The sequence below is a fragment of the Plectropomus leopardus genome, chromosome 11, assembly GCF_026936395.1.
Source record: "Plectropomus leopardus strain MGB_pleo_1.0 chromosome 11, ASM2693639v1, whole genome shotgun sequence".
Classification (NCBI taxonomy): Eukaryota; Metazoa; Chordata; class Actinopteri; order Perciformes; family Serranidae; genus Plectropomus; species Plectropomus leopardus.
Genome location: NC_142186.1, coordinates 17,482,360 through 17,501,493, shown reverse-complemented (window position 1 = coordinate 17,501,493; position 19,134 = coordinate 17,482,360). Strand labels below are relative to the sequence as shown.

The following is a 19,134-nucleotide window of genomic DNA, read 5'->3' as shown; positions in this document are numbered from 1 at the left end:
TGGTCGTCACTCCGCCACAAGTTGGTGGGTGGTATTAGTCCCCTTCAAGCCCTCAGAAGTTCTGTCAGAGTCATGGTAATGAGCTTAGGAGCCAGATCAAACATGAGATGGGTGCAGGGTCCCCTTTGGGACATACTCTTTGGTTCAGCTACCTCAGCATTACTATCTGTTTGTACACACACACACACACACACACAAGCACACACATGCACAGGAAGGGGAAGACAAAAGAGCCTGACTCAAAACAAAGGGATAATAATTCCATACAGAGAGAAATGGAGCTTGCATTTTCCAGCCCGATTTAGAAGCCTTATCTAGACAAGGCACAATGGATGGCATTTGGGGAAAGGGGTTGTTTATTCCAAGCTTGACACTTTTTTGCCAATTGCCTTGTTTTGTGCCGTTTTTTTTTTTTTTTAGGGCTGTTTTTCCTCCTCATTTTCTCCTCTCTGGCTCTTATTGTGGAAAACTCAACACCAGCTGGGCACAGGATTCTGCTTCTACCACCGGGGCAAAAAAAGTAGATATCAGGCGCTATTTTTTAACATTTTGAATTATTACTGCACAGAGCAAATTGTCCAGTCAAGTTGAGAGCACTTATATTTATAGACCCCACAGGACTGGATGTTGCACTCTTTGCACTGGATGGGAATGAGGACATGGAATAAAATCAGGACTAAAATAGTGACTCTCTGCGAACGCAGCTTGGAGCCTCTTAGAGGGAACGAACATATGCAGTGGAGTGTCATTGTAGCAACACGGGGAAATGGACAGAGTGCATTGCCTGAGCTGTTACAAACAAGAGTCTGGCGCTATTTTATGGTTTATTTGAAGGAGATTACTTTTTTGAAGCTGGGTTAAATTGATTTATGGCCATCGTCTTTTTTTTTTTTTTTTTGTCAGATTACAAAAATGGCGTAAAAGATTATGAGTGTGGTGACTTGGTAGTAAATGCTCTGCATTGTGTGTGTTAGATCCTCATTTTATCTAAAGGTCATCTGCAGTGCCATTATCTTTCTCAGTCTTTAGCATCATGGCTGGCGCTTACAAACACCCATTTTCAGCGCACACACACACACACACACACACACACACACACACACACACACACACACACACACACACACACACGCATACACACTGACTGGTTCTATCTAATTCTATCAAGGCAGATGTCCAGTGGTGGACGGATCATTGCTGACATCTGTCCATCTCTTCCTGATCCTTCCTGATGTCAGTGTATCCCTATCAGCTCAGATGTGGGAGAGAGAGTGCAGGCAGCGCCATGGTCGACGCAAAGCTCTTTAATAGGTTGTGTCCAAGTCGGAGAGGCTGTTTTGCACTTAACTCCGACCATGTGACGGCGACAGCAAAGTCACTGTGTCAAAGTAACTGCTAAATGTGCCCTCCAGTGCCTGACAAGTCGCTTTCCCCATTAACACTGCCCCACCCTCCACACTCATACACACATTCTGATGCACACACACACACACACACAGACATAAACATACATAGTACAATTTTTAGACACAAACACACTCTGGGCTCACACTGTCGGGCAGAAAAGCACACACACATAAACTTAGCCCCATGTGCATCCAGCAGCGTGAAATGATATTCCATTTTGAGAAATCCGGATTAAAATGTATCAGGCCAAATGTGTTTTGACCTTGTTACTGGGGGATGGAAAAGCACACACACACCCATACACACACAGGAAAGGTGAGAAATTGTGTAAATGTTGCATTTTTTTTACAACGAGGCCTCATAAATCTAAAATTTAACTGCCTTTTAAAGTAACATTAAGCACGCTGCATGTGGTACAACTAATCTACACTGCACATATTTACCTGCGTAACATTCAAGGCGACATGGTAAATAAACTCACATCTACTGCAGAAATGTTTGGATTTCAAGGGGGATTCAAATCTTTCTTTTCAAACGCAATTCAATTGCAGCCAACAAACGGGCTCCTCATTTTGAGTCTGGTGAAAACACTGAAAGCGATGGCGCTTTTTTTTGTGTGTGTATGTGCGTATGTGGCGCTGCAGCAGCACACCAAGAACAAGCCTGCTCACACCCACAGCTCCCTACTTCTTCTGACTGCCTCTCCACCACCGTTTCTTTGTCTGGTTCTGTTCCTCCCTCTCTCCCCGTCAGAAATGTATTCATGTAATTAAGCTGCTAATACACCGTCAAAGAATTGTCTAATTCAGCAAGGAGGAATTAAAGGAATCTGGCATGAGTCATTAGCCAGTCGAGATGTTCTGTTGAGCATTTTCAATAAGGGATCTGGAGAGCAATGAATCACTCATATGGTGTGAAGACATTCGCTACAGCACATGTCTCCGTACTCTATATTTGTACGCCTGCGTTTGTATGTGAGTTAGCGCGTGACTTTAATTGCCATATGTAAGCGTGAGAAATTGCATGTGGGTGAGGTAAAGGGAAACAATTGAATGCATGTAATCCATCCAAACAATCAGCCAATGCAGAGAATTATTACCAATTGTAAACATTTAGATACTCAGGGCAAGATACTTAATTGCAATCAATGTGTGTACTGTTGCAAGTACAAAGAGCAAAACGTCAAACTCGCTCTGCAAGAGGAGGCATATGAAAACGCTCAATAGCTCATAAAGGCAGAATGTTAGGGACAGGCGGGCAAACTGTGAAAACAGCATTTTTTGAAGGTATGATGGGAAAATGCCAGCCTTTGCTAAACGCCTAATAGCCTGAGCTAGAAGACGTTTCACTTCTCATTGACGCTCTCAAATTGGCCTCTTTTGATCCACGGTGCGTGACACACATACAGCCTACCTGTTTGCACCCACAGCTCAATAGGCTTTTCAGACACTTTGGTAAAATGATGTACAGGGAAGACGTTAGTGGTGAACTAACATGCTTTGTTCTCTGATCTTTTTTCTGTTTGCCTATCTATTAACATCTCCTTTGGCCCAGATGGAGAAAAAGAATGGGCACATGTGAAAATCGGGTTTTTTTAGGAGGCAGTTGTTGAGACGCACAGCGGTCTGAGCCGTGGCGGACTCACGTTCCTGATGAACTCACTGTTTGGCGGCTCTAATTGTGCTGTTGGGTGACAGAGACAGGAGGGTGCAAAGGGAGAGGGGAGGCGAGGGGCAGGGTTCAGTCTGTGGTGCACCCTGAGATGAAGTGGATAATTGAGTGCGGAATAAACACTGCCAACAACCTGGAAGCCCCCACCAATCTTTCAAAAAGAAAGAAAAACTAGAGAGAATGGAGCTAGAAAGAGGGGGGGAGAGACGGGAAAGAGAAAAGGGGTGAGAGAGAGAGAAAATCCCAGCTACCCTCTGGGGGGAAAAGCTGCTATTGAAAAGCTATTAAACTTGCATTTAGCAGGATTGATTGGAAATGAAGAGGCCTATTAAAAGAGAGGGACAAGGGGACAATAGCACGTCTCTGGCCACCGTATGTTGCCCTCCTTTCAGCGGCTTTCTTGGCTGGGGGGGGGGGGTAAGCAACCCTGTCTGTTTAAGCGCTCCCACCAAGAGAAGCAGTTCAGGGGGGGCTTAGCACTGCCTGAATAGAACGCTCTTTATCTTCCTCTGTCCCCCTTCCCTTCCATTCTCCACTGAGCAACAAAGAAAGAGAGAAGGAGAATGAGGCAAGGTTTTTTTAAGTCCTCTTCCCCGACTCAAACAGACACCCCACTTAGATAACCAAGCAACTGCCTCTCTCCCTCTCCTCCTACCTTCCCCTACGGATTAGTTACCTCTGGAGTCTTGCCATCTTCCCCTGCCAGTAGGGTTTGTAATACTCAATCTTTAGCATAGTGGCACAAACAGTTGGAAGCACGGATCCATATTCACGCTGCGTTTCTGTTTGCGTGTGAAGGCAGGCCAGCCAATCCGGTGAGACCGTGTGCCATGCTTAAACACAGCAGCAGAACGACGGCAGGTGTCTCCGCTGACTTTCAGCAGGCTCAAACGGATGGGTCCCCTGGGAACTTTAATGGAGTTTTGATTGTTTAACATCCATTTTTACAAAAAGCGCACTGAAAGAGTGGCAGATTTTTCTCCCCAGAAGTGTGTTTGCTTCATGTCAGCGAGCACATAACCATATGGTCTTGAGAAAGAGTTAAATAAGTTATGAGGTGCAGCTGACTCTTCCTCTTAGAAGCCACATTTATGGAGGGGGAAAAAAAATAATATTTTCACACATGCCGGCCTTGTCCTTTCTCTCAGCAAGTGTCATGAAAACAAGAGAGTGAGCAGACCACTTCAGGGAAGTCTGCCCTCTTTCAGGCTCACTTTTTCCACACCCCTTACAGTGCAAGTTTCACTTTTTTCATGCTACATCTTTGCTGGCGCTGCAGAAACCTACCGCCATTACATTCTCTGAAACGCCATTAGCAGTATTCTGCGCACCTATATACTTTATAGCTATTTTGTGAGGTTCAGTATGAGTGGTCCATCTATCACCATGAAAATATGGACGTTTTATTCAAGTCTTTCCTGTTTTCTTGCAGCAGCCACCCAAGCAGCCTACTTCTCCCAGCAGCCCCAGGACCAAGTGGTTGTATCTGGTCAGTCGGTGACTCTACCCTGCGTCATCGTGGGTTATCGAGGAATGGTACAATGGACCAAAGATGGCCTTGCACTGGGTGGAGAGAGAGACCTACCAGGTATTATCCCTGACCTCTTATTTCTGTCTCTCTTTTCTCTGCTGCTTTCCGGGTGTTTATTGCTCTCTCTGTCTCTGTCTGTCTTCCACGATCAATGCCAGGTCTCATTAGAAACCAAGTCTCTCTATGTCAACCGCTGAAGTTTTACGCAAATGAATGCTTAGAGAACAATGTACTGCAGACAGGTCGGCTACTGCTGCACACACCGAACTTTAATTTGTTGTTTAGCATTTTAAGGGTCTTGTAGGAAGGTAGATAATCAATTGGCTTTTGTCACGAACTGACATTTAAAATGTGTGTCGGACTAGAGAGAAGGTGGAGAGGCTTCCTCTTGACCTTAGCCACCCCATCTTTATTGTGTCTGTCTTTAAAGGACAGACTCCTCATGCAGCAGCCTTCTCACGTGTTGCATTTCCAGCATCACGCTGCTCTGTTAACACAACGGCTCAATGCCTGGCTCAGTGAGGTGCTGCTTGCTTTCATTTGTGTCTTAAAGAGCCTTGCCACGTTTCTCTTGCCTTTGTTCAAAGCACAAGTCTGTTCATTTTATAGTCCTTTCATTACGTGTTTGTTGTTGGGTGGTTTGTTTGTCTCTGACTCTATTCTCTGTGCTGGCTTCACGCAGGCTGGACGCGCTATTCCTTAATGGGCGACCCGCTATCAGGCGAGCACAGCTTGCTGATCGATTCGGCAGAGTTGGAGGATGACGCGGTGTATGAGTGTCAGGCTACACAGGCGGCACTGCGCTCCCACCGTGCCAAGCTCACTGTACTAGGTAAGATACACAGCTCAGGCATGATCCTCACAGCCAGCCCTCGTGCCAAGGCCTGCAGGCTGGCAATGCTCGGGAACAATCAGGGGAGTGTCTTCATCACAAAGCACAGAAACATGGAGACAAATCTACAAAGAACACGTGTATAAGACACAAAAGATAATCACATTTAAAACTTAACATAGGCGAATAAAAAATACATCAACATGCAATTCATGAAACAATCTCTTATCACCACTCAAAGATAACCCCGTTGCAAATCTAGTTTCCTGGTTTCAATCATGTCCTAAAAGTCTGATTCAAATCAAGAAAGGCTCAGCCAAGAGATTTATCTAGAGAAAAAAAAAGGAAACCCCTTTGCTCTCAGTAGCCATAATCAAGACTGTGGACGTCGAGGATAATGTGATTGCTGCAGTCACAAATGAGTTGCGTACTCGCTTGAAAGTCAGGGTTTGCACAGTTAGCACATTTTACAGTGAGCCACAACATTTGTCAACCGCAAGGCGGTTTTTACATTAACATGATGTGAGTGATCTACTTCTTCACACAGACGTTCAGAGGTGGGGGTGAAGAGGAGGGCCAGGTCTTATGGGAATTGGATTCAGCAAAGCACTGCTGGCATCTGGTGGCATGCAGAGGGATATCACTCTATTAATTAGTCCTGTCAACTGTCCATATATTCAGCTGCATGCAAGTGTTATACAGACAGAAGGGAAATTAGAGGCAACTTATGGCAGCAATGCAGAGCTTTCACCACATAGCCTGTTGTCCTTGAATCTATCTGTTGCCATTTGATGTGCATTCTGAGCTCACTGAGGCAGGGTGACGAGTGGCACAGACAGAGCTGCCACAGAAAGGCAAGCAGACTGAGATCACAAGCGCTACGAAGGAACATTTCAACTAAATGAATAGATTCAAAAAGCTCACCCGTGTTCATCGGCCCACCTTTTTGTGTGTGGTGTCACTGTCAAAGCCACGCAGAGCGGCACAAAGCACTGCCCTCACCACATGCCCACACACAGATATCCATGTGGAGGCTGCAAAAAAAAGTTGATGAAATTGCCACCTTTACATTTAATGTTCTTTGAAAGAGCAAGGCTAGTGGTTTATGAACATGATCTGCATTTCATAAATATATAAAGGAAATCAGGTGCATCACTCAGGAGCCTGCACTTTATGTTTATGTGTGGATGTAAGAGCGTCAGAGAGAGAAGGCGGCTTTTACTGTGCATGTGTGTGCACATGCCTGTATGTGTGTGTGTGTGTGTGTGTGTGTGTGTAAATCAATGTGGCCAGATGAGACCAAAGCAATCCTGAACAGTCAAAGGAGTCAACGGCGGGAGTGCAGTCAGGGGAATCGGCATGGAAATTAAAATCACCTAGCACTCGGATTCCATTAGTGTCCGTGCCGCGGCAGCGGAAGGACCTCTGACAATTCAGATACACACAGTGAAATTGGTTCGGTGGAGGGAGCGAGAAAGGCCAGCACAAACCCCATGTTTACGCCTTCTCATATTGGTTGGGGAGATAGACGCCTTCATCAGGGGTGGCACGCTTGGCTTGCCAGTGGTGCGTGCGAAACCATGCAAATAAATGAACAAATAAGCAATTCAGTTGAAACATCACTCTGCAACAGTAAGAGCAAATAGAGTAATAATGCTAGTCCCAAGAAAGGAAATAAATATGGTTGAGTCTGTTTTTCCTCCAAATGACAACTGTTCTTGCTCGTTTCTCCTGTCTCAAACTACACCTTGTTAAACAGACACATGGCCATAAGAAGATAGTGTTTGCCTCTTTTGCTGTTGCGATATATTGATGCTGAGCTAAGAGCAACAGCGAGCTCAATAACAGTATGACTTGTTTGTGGCTCTGTGCTGGCCTGGAGCTGTAATGAGTTTTTTTGTGATTTGTTTTGAGTGGTATGTTTGTTCTGTTTTACAGTTCCTCCTTCAGACCCTGTGGTGGAGGGTGGCCCTGTTGTACGTCTTAAGGCCCACACACCGCACAATCTCACCTGCAGGGCCTCGGGAGCCAAACCTGCTGCTGAGATCACCTGGTACAGAGATGGGGAGGTCATGGAGACTGCAATTTATTCCAAGGTGCGGTGAGAACACATCTATGCCCGGCATTATCATTCAATCATTAACACCCACACAATATTACAACACGTAACAGCAGGCAGAAATAAATGCAAAGCTATTCAAAACAGAAATATTTTCTCTCAGGGTATGATACTCCTCTTTTTGTTTTTCTCATCTTTCTTACATGGTCTCATTTTTTTTTCTTTCTATCACCACCCTTCTCTCGCACAATTTGTTCGCTCACTCTCTGCAGTCCCCCTCCCATTTTCACTCATGCCTGACCCCCCCTCCCACCCCACCTCCTCCGCCTCCCCACCTCACTCCTAACCCCTCCACCCCCCTTTGCTCACTAATGCAGCGACACTACAGCATAACTGGAGCATGCCAAAGCTCAGACAGGCATGAGTGTTTCATACAGTAGAGTTTCTGCAGAGAAATCACCCACAACAATGCAGAAACACAATGGGGATGCGCCAGAGCGTAAGCCAGCCACGGCTGGGAAAGTGTCACATTTTTCATGCTCTCTGACCACGCTAAACGACGCTAAACGCCACATTTAAGGAGGCGAGAGCCTGCAGTGAGAAGGGAGGGAAGAGTATTGGAGAGGGGAGGGAGGAGAGGAAAAGAAGAATACAGGGGGAAAAAAATATAGAGTTAACTAGTGAGATAGCTTTGTGAAAAACAGAACATTTTACAACATTAAGATATGGGACTGGGGGCAGAGAAAGCTTTGTCCTGGTGAGGGGTGGTGACAGCCAGTGATGTGATTTGATCTAGCATAAAAGTGCTTTTTGTGTGTCTGGCTGAGGAAGTGAAAACCTACGTCCATTGATTTGGCTGTCCAGGGAAAAGGCTTAGCTTGCCCTTGCTAAGATGTGTGGCACTTCTTCCTCACTGTCACCACCCAAAAAAACAGACACTCAGGCACCTCGGCCATCACAGTTTTTTTCTTTATGCGTGTGTGTATGAGGAAGAGAGGGAGAAAGTGAGAGCGCAGTGAGCCATATCCTCAGAATCTACACCTTTCCTCACTTAGGCGTATTGATTTCTGTGAGCAGTAAATAGATTTAAAAGATGATGACAAACAAGGAGCGCTGACGGGGAACACTCTCAGAAATGTGGGAACAGCACAATATCCCCTGCTGCATCATAAAATATATGATTTAACTGCCATGCCAAAGAACGGGATGGCAATTTTAATGCCTCACACATGAAAAAATAAGACTGCAGTGTCATAGAGATATTCCTAAGTGATGTGAAGTGACTCGCCTCTGCGCCAACGAGCTGGTGCTCAGTCTGTTCTATTGTAACCGAGTCTCTTTTAAAAGCATAGTTTGTAAACTGTTGCTTGGACGTCCAGCAGCACCTAACAGTTGTGCAACCCTGCAGGCACGGATGGAGGATGGAAAGAGGGAGTCGGCTGTCAGTATGCTTCCAATCGTCCCTGAGGATAGTGACTCTGGACGCACCTACACCTGCAGGGTTCTTAACCCAGCTGCCCCAGCTGGACGACAGACATCGGTCACTATCAACGTCCAGCGTGAGTGTCCCCGCATCAGCTTTCCTGTGCTGAAACAGAGTGCATGCTACGTGCAGTAATCTATAAAGCACATTTGATTCTCTTGCACTGTTAAAAGGTGAATGCTACAAATAAGATTACTAAATCCAATTTGTGTCAGTAACATAAAGGTTCTTCTCCTCACAGACCCTCCTTCAGTGACTCTATCAGTCCAGCCTCAGACTGTAACCGAGGGAGCCAAAGTTCTCTTCATCTGCTCTGCCTCGGCCAATCCTGAAATCACTGGATACAGGTATCCATCCATGCATTTTAATCTCAATATTTCACTCTGATCCTGCCACCATGCATGCAGATCCAGCAGGCAAAAATTATGGTGCAGCGCTATCACAAAACAACCTCAAGACATTATATCGTGCCAACATGCCAACCAGAGTAAAGATGTCATCCAAAAAAAGCATTACAAGTGTTTCGTAGATTCATTGTGGACTGCTTGATTGGCAGCGTTTGATTGTGATTGGCACAAGCCCTGAAACGGCTAATAGCCACTTTGATACGCCTGGCTAAGCACCTTCCCTGAACTAATGCAACTGTATAATGTGATTATTCATCCGTCCCAGGTGGTCGAAAGGAGGAGTCCCCATCTCTGAAGCAAATGGGGACAGCCTTGAGGTGACGGTGGACTACTCTTACTTCACAGACCCCGTCTCCTGTGAGGTGTCCAACTCTGTGGGCAGCACCAATGTCAGCACCCTGGTCGATGTCCAGTGTGAGTTTAATATATACAGAGTGGCTATGTATTTTGAGCTTTTCACGAGGTGTATGCTATTGTAAAAGCAGCCTCTTATTGATTGTAACTGCGTTGCTTCACTCTAGTTGGCCCCAGACTGCTGTCGGAGCCGAAGCCAATGACAGTGGATATAGGCATGGATGCAGCCTTTACTTGTGCGTGGACTGGAAACCCTCCGCTGACCCTGGCCTGGACCAAGCAGGGCTCCAGCGTGGTAAGGCAAAAAACACTAGTCACCACCTTATTTTGGCTGTAAAGCTTCAACACCACCCATCAACACCATCCCTCTGGAGAGAAACATTCACACATGGCCTTGAGGCATGAATCTCTCACACTTTCCCCCCCACACATTCTTTTTCAGGCTGAATCTTCAACACCTCCTCTCTCCGTGCTCCCTGAGGGCTAAAGCCTCTGGCAGAAAACTGTCTGTCCACTGACACATTCATACAGCATCATAAGAGCACATGACATGCTGTCATAACTCTAATCAATTGATCAATCAATCAATCAGACAGTCAACCGGCAAGCTAAGCTGCGGTTGCAGAATTACTGCAGCATTCCTGCCTCTTAGACATTAAAAAAGGCCCCGTTGCACATGAGTATCCATTTCCTCAAAGTCAATTTTGTAGGTGGAACAAATGGGACATTTCCACCTTCACTTTACATCATCCTGGTAAAAGTCTTTCAGCGCACACACCATCAGTGGGGGCATCCCATAGGAGCCTCTCTCCTGGCAACTAATATAATTTCTTAGGCGATGCTGGAGAAAAAACACCCCCAGTAAAGAATGCTGCGGGACGGCGTAAGCGATGCTGTCATCTCAAAGAGTGAACACTTTCAGCCCCTCTGAGGGAAAAGTGCAGGCATTTTTCTAATCCACCCACTGCCACTGTCCCTCACACAGCCACGAGTAATGGATTAATTGGGTTATTCCATAAGTGTGTTGAAATAAAAAATCGGAGAGAGTGAGAGCAGTGGGGGGGGGTTAGCGGGGTAGGGAAGGGGGGGGACAGAGTGGGGGTAAATGGATTAATCACAGCTTGATGGAATGACAGGATCAATGAGCTAAGGAGTGAGTGAGTGTAGCTGCTCCAAAGGCTAGGGCCCACTCACACCATAGTGCGCTCCGCTCTGTCCCCACTGTTTAATTACAACAATCTCCCCAGCAGCACGGTCACTCAGCAGTGGCTGGAGTGCTTAATGCTGTGATTAAAGCTCTTCACAATGAAATTAAACTCAAACCACCAGCATTTGTTACAATGGTCAGCCCACCTCTGTGCTGCCTCCACAATGAGTGGGCCACTGATAAAGGTCCTGGTTTCCTTTGTCTGCCTCTTCTCCCCACTGCCTCCCTCTTTCTCTTGCTTTCTGTCTCCTTCCCTCCCTAACACACTTCTCACTTGTCTCTCTGGATTTCTCACCAGGTGCTCAGTAATGGCAACACCTTGCAGCTGAAGGCTGTTACCCAGGAGGATGCTGGAACATACACCTGCAAGGCCATCGTACCCCGGATTGGTGTTGCAGAAAGAGATGTCACTCTAACTGTAAACGGTGAGCGGCTTCTTTTCAGAGGACGCAGGGTTGCTTGTATTGTTTGCACTCGTGAATTGAACAAGTAGCTTCAAAATTGATATGACAATTTTGCATTGGTCAATATTCCACTTTTTTTATTCCGATTCTCTCCTACGCTCACTCCATTTCTTTCTTCCTCTCACCAGGCCCACCTATCATCACAGCGGACGCCACGCAGCACGCTGTTAAGCACTCCAAGGGCAAGTTGGAGTGCCGGGTGGGAAGCAGCCCCCCGCCTGATAAGATTGTAAGTGCACCTCTTATTTGTGTTCCGCGTCACTCACTTATGTTTGGGAACTTATATACTCCCCCGTTCCTCTGAGCCACACCCGCATGAGAGCGATCAGTCGGTGTAGCTTTACCCCTGACCTCACCTTCACACCTTTTGCACCAACACATCTCCGCCTCGCACACTAACAAATACGCACACATTCACAACTGTAATTGCATCGACATTGACTGGAGAGACAGTCGAGTTGGGGGAGCTGTGGGAGGCCGGCTTCCTGCAGGTTTCAGCCAAACCGCATTCAATTAGCAGCCCAAGAGGCATCACTCGGCTGACCCTGTTGAACTGCTGAACGTATGCTGGGCTGAGAGAGGATAATTAGGGTATGAAGAGGAGTGAGAGACAGGTGCCCTGCTGGCCCTGCACTACAGATGGCAGAGAGGAGCCTTATTTCATAGCGCAGCTACCTAACCCTCCTTAGGCCTCACCTGCAGGGCAGACGTGGGAGGCAGCTTAAACATGAGCCTGTGAGCTGTGTCAGCCACGGAGCACCTCAGAGGTCGGCAGAGAGGAAAGCAGAACAGAGAGAGAAACTGGTGTTCAGTCAGCGGTAGGCCGGGATCTAAGGATAAACAGCCAGGCAGGCCTCCGCTTTGTTCGTTGGTGAGGAATTCTTCAAAAAAAAAAGTGACTTACTCCCTGATGTCTTTTCTCCTGCTCCTCTCAACAGGTTTGGACCTTTGGAGACATGACACTGTCCTCCGGCTCCACCGGTCGTTACTCAGTGCAAACAGTGACAAGTGACCATGGCGTCCTTTCCTCCCTGGTGCTGTCCGAGACTCTGGCGCAGGATTTCCAGCTGCGCTACAACTGCACTGCTTGGAACCGCTTTGGCACCGGCACCGCCCTGGTGACGCTGAAGGAGCAAGGTACGCTCTAGCCCTTTTTTTTTAACAGATATTATGAAATAGGGCAGCTAAGCTGCCTAGGCTCTTGTGCACAGAATCAAACAACGCCAGCATCACGCTGCCCAAGTATGTGATTTTAGGTTGCTAGCCAGCATCAAAAGGAATCAAAAGAGGCATAATTTCAGCCTTGAGTGTGCCAGCCAAATATAACATGCAAGTCGACAGCACTTTCTAAACAATAACAATGGCATAAGATGAAAATAACAGCCATTTGCTGTCTCTGTTATAGAGAGGCTGATCTTACCCTCTGCTCGGAGGGTAAGGAGCTCCTGGACCTTACTGTTTTCCCAATTTTTTAGACATTTTCAGCTGCATTGGTTCTTCCTTGAGTTAGCTGCTAACTGTTGTTAGCAGCGTCATAAATCTGAGTAGGTAGCTGCAGCTGGAGCAGCTACCTGACTCGCCTATCATCAGTCTACAATCAGACCCATTTGCTAACTGCTCTGGAAATGTAAGCCCTAAAGAAAACTCTAAGTTTGTGTATAGGTAGCCTCGAAGTTTTAGGTTAAAGAGAGGTAGCTGAGGTTAGGATAAGGATAAGTGTTAAATCTTGTTACTTATAAGGTAAATCACGTGTTCATGTATATGACTAAAGACAAATAAACTGGATTATTACATCAAAAAAACAAAGAAACCGCATGCACAGAAGTGCTTCTCTCCTTGGGTGCAGGGTCACATGAATCAAGGAAATTAAAGTTCAGGCACTCACCAGGATGTTCAAGTTGAAGCTTATTTTATTTACTTTTTTTATTTTATTTTTACTTTTTTTTTAAAAAAAAGGAGCAAACAACGCGTTTCGCTCAACACTTTATCAGTTGTTTGTTTTAAATCGGGGATGGTGAACCTTTTCCATATCAAAGACCAATTCAATTTTTATGAAGTCCTCCGTTCAATTTATGAACATATATAATGCAACAATTATACATTTAGTATTAAAAACCCACAGTTTCATTATAAGTAAATTACACTCAAAAACATTCACAAACTCTCGAGGCAATGCTTCACAAACATGAGGTTTCAGCTTCTATTAATTGACTCACCACAAAACTTGTCCTCCTAACATTGTCTCTGTCGGTCTGTGGTCTTCTGACAGCTGAATGTTGGGAAACCCAACTCCCACAAAGAGCGTTAATTTTATCAAAACGCATTTGTCCTCAACTCCTCCAGTTTAGCAGGTTTCCCGCTGTAACGACGCTCGAGATTGGCCTTTTTCGTCTCTGCCAGCGCCACGCCACAAACTAGCCAAAGTTTGCCTTATCCTTAATCGAAAAAATAGTCGTTTGTCCATTTCTCCTGAAAAAAAAAGCGGCATTCAGCATCCACCTTCCTGGTCTTGGCACTCGCCATGATGCATATCACTTGTCAATCAAACCCCAATGTTATCGCGCGACGGCACGTAACCTCACGTGTTGTGTTCACTGACCCTGAACCTGACTCGGACATGCGTAGCCTTCGGTGTTATCTCAGAAAAGTAATTGCTGTCGACATTTTTAGTTTACATTTATTTTTAGCATTGAATGGAAGTGGCGGTACGGATCAAATGGTCGGAGGCCCTCCACCCCAGTTTCAAATCATCACGTGTTCATTAGCAAAGAATGAAACAGGTGCATTTCAACAATGAAAGTCATATCATATATAATGTTTCAATCCAAAATTAATCTTGGTATAATTATTACATTTAATTAGTTAAAAATATACAATTAATGTACAACAAAGAACATTTCTATAAGGATACCACAAATATAAAGCACGGAACTCATAAATACTCTCATAATAAATATCAAAAACTCGTAGAAACTCTCAGTAAAGTAACCTGAGCATTGAGGTGTGTGACTTCCTTATAATACATCCATGGGTGTGTGCTGTAACCTTTAATTTCCTTGATTCATGTAGATTATTGCTACATTTGGCCTCAAATTAAGTCACTACAAGTGGCATTTTAGCAGGCCGACCATGGGCGTGGTTTGTAGGGGCGTGTTGTAGGGGCGTGTTGGATGCCACACATAACACCTTGTTAAAACGTCACGCCCATCCCATCCATGGTCATGTCCTGCCAGCTGTCCCTTTTACACAGATGTTGATCTAGTGCTGTTACCACCTCCGCTGCCAACTCACAGGCAAGACACATCTGTACCCCTAATCGCGACGATACCTTTAATAAAGAGTGACGAGGTGGAATAACAGAGTGACATTCCCGCCTTTAACAGGAAGTGTAAAAGGGGATACTGACAGGAGTAACAAAACCCCACCAGAGCCTTCTGCAGAAGTTATAGTGATCCTCTCAATCCTTCCTGTGAAGCTGGCCAGATTAGGTGAAAGCAGCGCTCCTGTCTTGTGCTTATCTTAATTATACTCCTCTAATCGATATGATTTAATCAGCAGATGGTTGCTTTAATGAATATGTTTGCCCCATAACATAGATATTGATTGGGGACAAAAGTCAATTAGAGGAAGCCACATGCGTTTGTGGTTAGACTCATATTCTCTATCACTGTCCCATAGCCAAGTTCAGCATCTCTGGCTGCAGCCCCTTTAAGTGATCCTAAAATCAGGCAGTAGTACTACTACACTGATGCTTGTGGAAGCCACTGTTGCAGCAGACACCAAAAATAAGGTCCTCGCCAGTAATTTACATCAACGTAGCAGAGTGAGGTCTCCAGAGAAATGGGCAGCGGTATCTCCTGGAATCTCTAATTAGATTACTGTCTGTTGCTTCATTGCATGTCAGGCCTTGTTACCCTTCTTTCAGAGAGATTAGAGACAATAGCCAGGCAGTGGGATGCCGGATTGCCCGCGTGAGCATACGCTAGCTGTGAGCAGGCCAAGGCTTACAGCAGATGAATTTATATAGGCGCTGACGTTTCTGGGATTAGCAAGACAAATGAATGGATCTCTTTCTTTCTTTGTCTCTGATCTGCACGTTCTTGACACTGACACTTATGTTCTACTATCTCTCATCTCATCCCTCCCCTTCTCTTGACAACCATCTACCCCCTCCACCCCCACTATGCCGCACTTTTCTCCTATTACTGTTCTTGTTACAGAAGCCCTGCCTATGTTGATAATTGTTGGTGGAGCTGTAGGTGGTGGCTGTGTCCTGCTCATCTGTGTCATCACTCTGGTCTCCCTCTGCTGCAGGCACACAGGCAAAGGTGAGCTCAATGGTTAGTATGGGCAAGAGGGTCAACAGCCAATTCTTCAAATCAAACAGATTAAAGTCTTTTTCATTTGTGAGCTGAAAATTGAACAGTTTTTGTTCAATTTTTGTGCCGTCTCACCCTGTGATTAAATTGAATTTTTATGTCAATTTTTGATGTACAAATTCGCCCGCCGATGTCAAGTAAAAGCTCCTCTTTTTTCCAATCCCGGCAGGTAAAAGATGCACTCGTCTTTCCAAGAGTGACATCAGAGTGCAGATTGTTCACAGTGATCACAATGCTACACGTGGCAATGATGATGAGGAGGATGTCAAAGAGCCGATGGTAAATTTCTTTGTATGCCATGTAGATATCTCTATTGATGGTTGGGGAAATTTCACATTAACACTGCAATGTAATGCTCAGACTTTGTTTTGTTCTTATTGAAGCAAGGTCTTGTTCATCCTAGTAATTCTTTAAAAATGCTTGGTCTTCCCTCAGGCACCCAACAGCAGCGAGTCTCCTGGGACATCGCGCACAGAACACAGCGACCTCCTGGAAGAGGAGGAGGACGAGAGATCGGACATCAAGGTAAAACTGAAAATACTTCCTTGAAGAAAGATTCTGGAAAAAAACAAGAGTGCATTATTCTCATCCATTATACATAACACTGAATCATGGAAAGTTCATTATTTATTTGTCTATGTCCCTCTCACAGGACCCCACCAACGGCTACTACAATGTCCGTGGCCATGAAGATCGACATATTCGCAGCAGCGGATTCTCAGAATATGTGCCCAACTCTCGGCCAGTCTACACTCCATCACAGCTGCCCTCCCCCAGCCCCATGTACGGGCAGCATGGCACCCAGCCTCGCGTCTATGACTTCTCCCACCGATATGCAACCACCACAGCGGGCAGAACCGCGTATGAACAGCAGCAGGCTGCCCAGCAGCAGCCTGCCCAGCCAGCAAGCATTTATCCCACTGATCCCCTCTACAGTGGCTCTGCTTACCTACCCGCCACCTACGGTCGCGCCTTCACCAGCTATGTTAAGCCCGCTTCCTATGAGAAGGTGGATGCATATGACCAATCAGATCAGGCCAGCAAGGTGTCCAGCTCATCTCGCTTCTCTTACGCCTCTTCACAAGTATCCTCCCAGCAGTCTGACTATGGCCGGCCTTCACAACGTATGCAGACGCATGTCTGATTGGACAAAATAACAGAAAAGTAAAGGAGCTGCGAGTAGATAACCATTGTCACCTCCACACAAACGTGTGGCTGGACTAACATGAACAGAGACTTACTTTACTTGGACGGTCCTTCATGGACATGCTTGGACAGTATTCGGACGGAGTCTTGTGATTTACAGAGGTTAGGGGATTACCAACCTTTATTTGTTGAGATGGATGGCGGGATCTACAATAACGCTAACTGTAGAGCTCCCGAGCTGGAGAATTCAGCAGATTGTGATGTTCAAGTCAAACTTATGATTACAGTGCGATACCTCACCAGGTTATCTCTACATGATGACCACCCAAACCTGTGGAGATATTCTGTCAGTGCAAGGGCCAACTAGAAAATCAAATCAAAAGCATCTCCTGAATTTGGGTGGCCAAAATGACTGGGGTAGCTGTTTACCTGCCTTTCAGAGTTTACTTTGTGTCAACACTAAATGTCAATCATGACCTCTAAAATACTTTGAAAGAAGACATATTTGAGGAAAAAAACAGATATGAACAACCTGTTGTTGTCTGTCATTTGGTGTTTTGTTGGCATGCGAAAGGAATTCTAAGCACATTTGTGTCTCTATCATCCACAAAAGACTGAGCTATCCACAGAGACAGACAAACTTTTCTGCACAACAGGCTAGCTCTACTGACCAACAAGTGCTGCAGGCACTGTACTGTATGGAAAGTTTTAACAGTGGTGGAATACTTCTGGCCTGAGCTGTATTCCTGGAGCTTCTTCTGATAATAACCCTAACACGTTGGACTTAGCAGTGTTGTTTACTGGTCGATAAAAGCAGGAGATTCGAGGAGAATGTGTATTTTAGCCATCATTCTAATGGAGGGCTATATATTAACTATGTGTTGTACCAAGATGGACAAGTAAAGGCCATTAAAAAACCCAAAGATGGTTGTAATTATATAGGGGGAAACAGGGGCTGAGGCTGAATACTGCTGTCCTGCCCCTGGTACTGTTTTCTGATTGTAAAATGAAGAGGAAGCTATTTACAAGAACAATCAATGGTGGCAGTTTGGAAAAATGGTGGCAATCTTGAACTAAAATAAACTTGAATACAGCGTCATCTTCAGCAGGCTCAGGTGGGGAAAAGACATGCGAGGCAGTCCTAAATGCGGACCATACACTCTCAAGTTTTACAACTCAATCAAATTGTCTCAATATGTTTACAAGAAACAGTACTACCCTGAAACACTAAGTATCTGTACAAATGGCTGAGCCCATACTTTCTCTCTCTGTTGCATGCAAATGATGTGTCTAGTGAAAATCTTCAGCGTTTATATTCATGTCCATTTCATGTTTGAGACATTGGTTTCTGCACCTGGCCCAGTTGCATTCCACAACCTGGATGTTTCAGTATGGACGCCTGTACTGCCATTTGTCTAAAAAGCTGTTACCAGGCAGCCTGATGAGAGAACAAATGTCACTTAAAGTGAGGAGGCAAACATCATCGCTTGTCTTTATTTTTATATTTTATATAAGCCTTAATGTACAGCTTGTAAGCTGCTCTACTGTAAAGTATCTTTATATACATATGTATCTATATTGGTTGATTTATTTGGGTCCACAGATTTTCTTCTCTAAGTTGTTCATCAATCATTGAATGCAGTTACTATGCTTTTTTTGGAACACGACTAATTGCCATTCGTTTGTTCATTCTTTTAATAATGTATTAAGGATTTTATTTGCTAAAAATGAGCTATCGTTGCTTGTACCTTTGTACACATATTTATATTTAAATAAAACCATTTCAGATAAAGAAGTGGCTGGTGTGAATTCTGAGAGTTAATCAGCCTGGTGAGTAGCTTCATTGGGCATGGGGAACAGCAACAAACAAAGCTTCCCATGTAGCAACAATGATGAATACATAAATTAGCAGCACTGTCTATGTTGATTTTCCTATTCCCCCAGTGGTGCGCTGCTTTTAATGAAGACAGATGAGATAGTGGAACCCCCACTGTATGTGTATCCACCTCCTGAAGCTGACATGCCCGTCTCGTAGGGTAATAGGATAGAGCTGTGACAAAGGCAGGTATTATTTGACTATATGAGTTCGTCTTGTCACCTCTGTTCCCCAGGTAGGCACGCTGCTCACGACGGGGAGGAGCGGTACATGCTCATTACAATTCTACTGTGAGAAGGGACAAGGTCTCAAAAGACA

At 45.2% G+C, this 19,134-nt stretch overlaps 1 protein-coding gene across 2 annotated transcripts in view; it reads left to right on the top strand.

Moving 5' to 3' along the window:
- kirrel2 (kirre like nephrin family adhesion molecule 2) overlaps window positions 1–18,735 on the top strand; it is a 35,903-nt gene extending 17,168 nt beyond the window's left edge. The window contains exons 2-15 of one of the 2 annotated variants that reach the window (XM_042490510.2): window positions 4,511–4,666; window positions 5,292–5,441; window positions 7,380–7,537; window positions 8,909–9,059; window positions 9,225–9,330; window positions 9,656–9,804; window positions 9,912–10,039; window positions 11,250–11,376; window positions 11,544–11,644; window positions 12,354–12,552; window positions 15,636–15,743; window positions 15,964–16,073; window positions 16,230–16,319; window positions 16,447–18,735. In XM_042490510.2, the coding sequence (XP_042346444.1) occupies window positions 4,511–4,666; window positions 5,292–5,441; window positions 7,380–7,537; window positions 8,909–9,059; window positions 9,225–9,330; window positions 9,656–9,804; window positions 9,912–10,039; window positions 11,250–11,376; window positions 11,544–11,644; window positions 12,354–12,552; window positions 15,636–15,743; window positions 15,964–16,073; window positions 16,230–16,319; window positions 16,447–16,938 (2,225 nt within the window). In that variant the 3' untranslated portion in view covers window positions 16,939–18,735. Of the gene's footprint in view, window positions 1–4,510; window positions 4,667–5,291; window positions 5,442–7,379; window positions 7,538–8,908; window positions 9,060–9,224; window positions 9,331–9,655; window positions 9,805–9,911; window positions 10,040–11,249; window positions 11,377–11,543; window positions 11,645–12,353; window positions 12,553–15,635; window positions 15,756–15,963; window positions 16,074–16,229; window positions 16,320–16,446 lie in introns of both variants that reach the window. The other variant, XM_042490508.2, reaches the window with a different exon arrangement.
- Window positions 18,736–19,134: the final 399 nt, after the last annotated feature.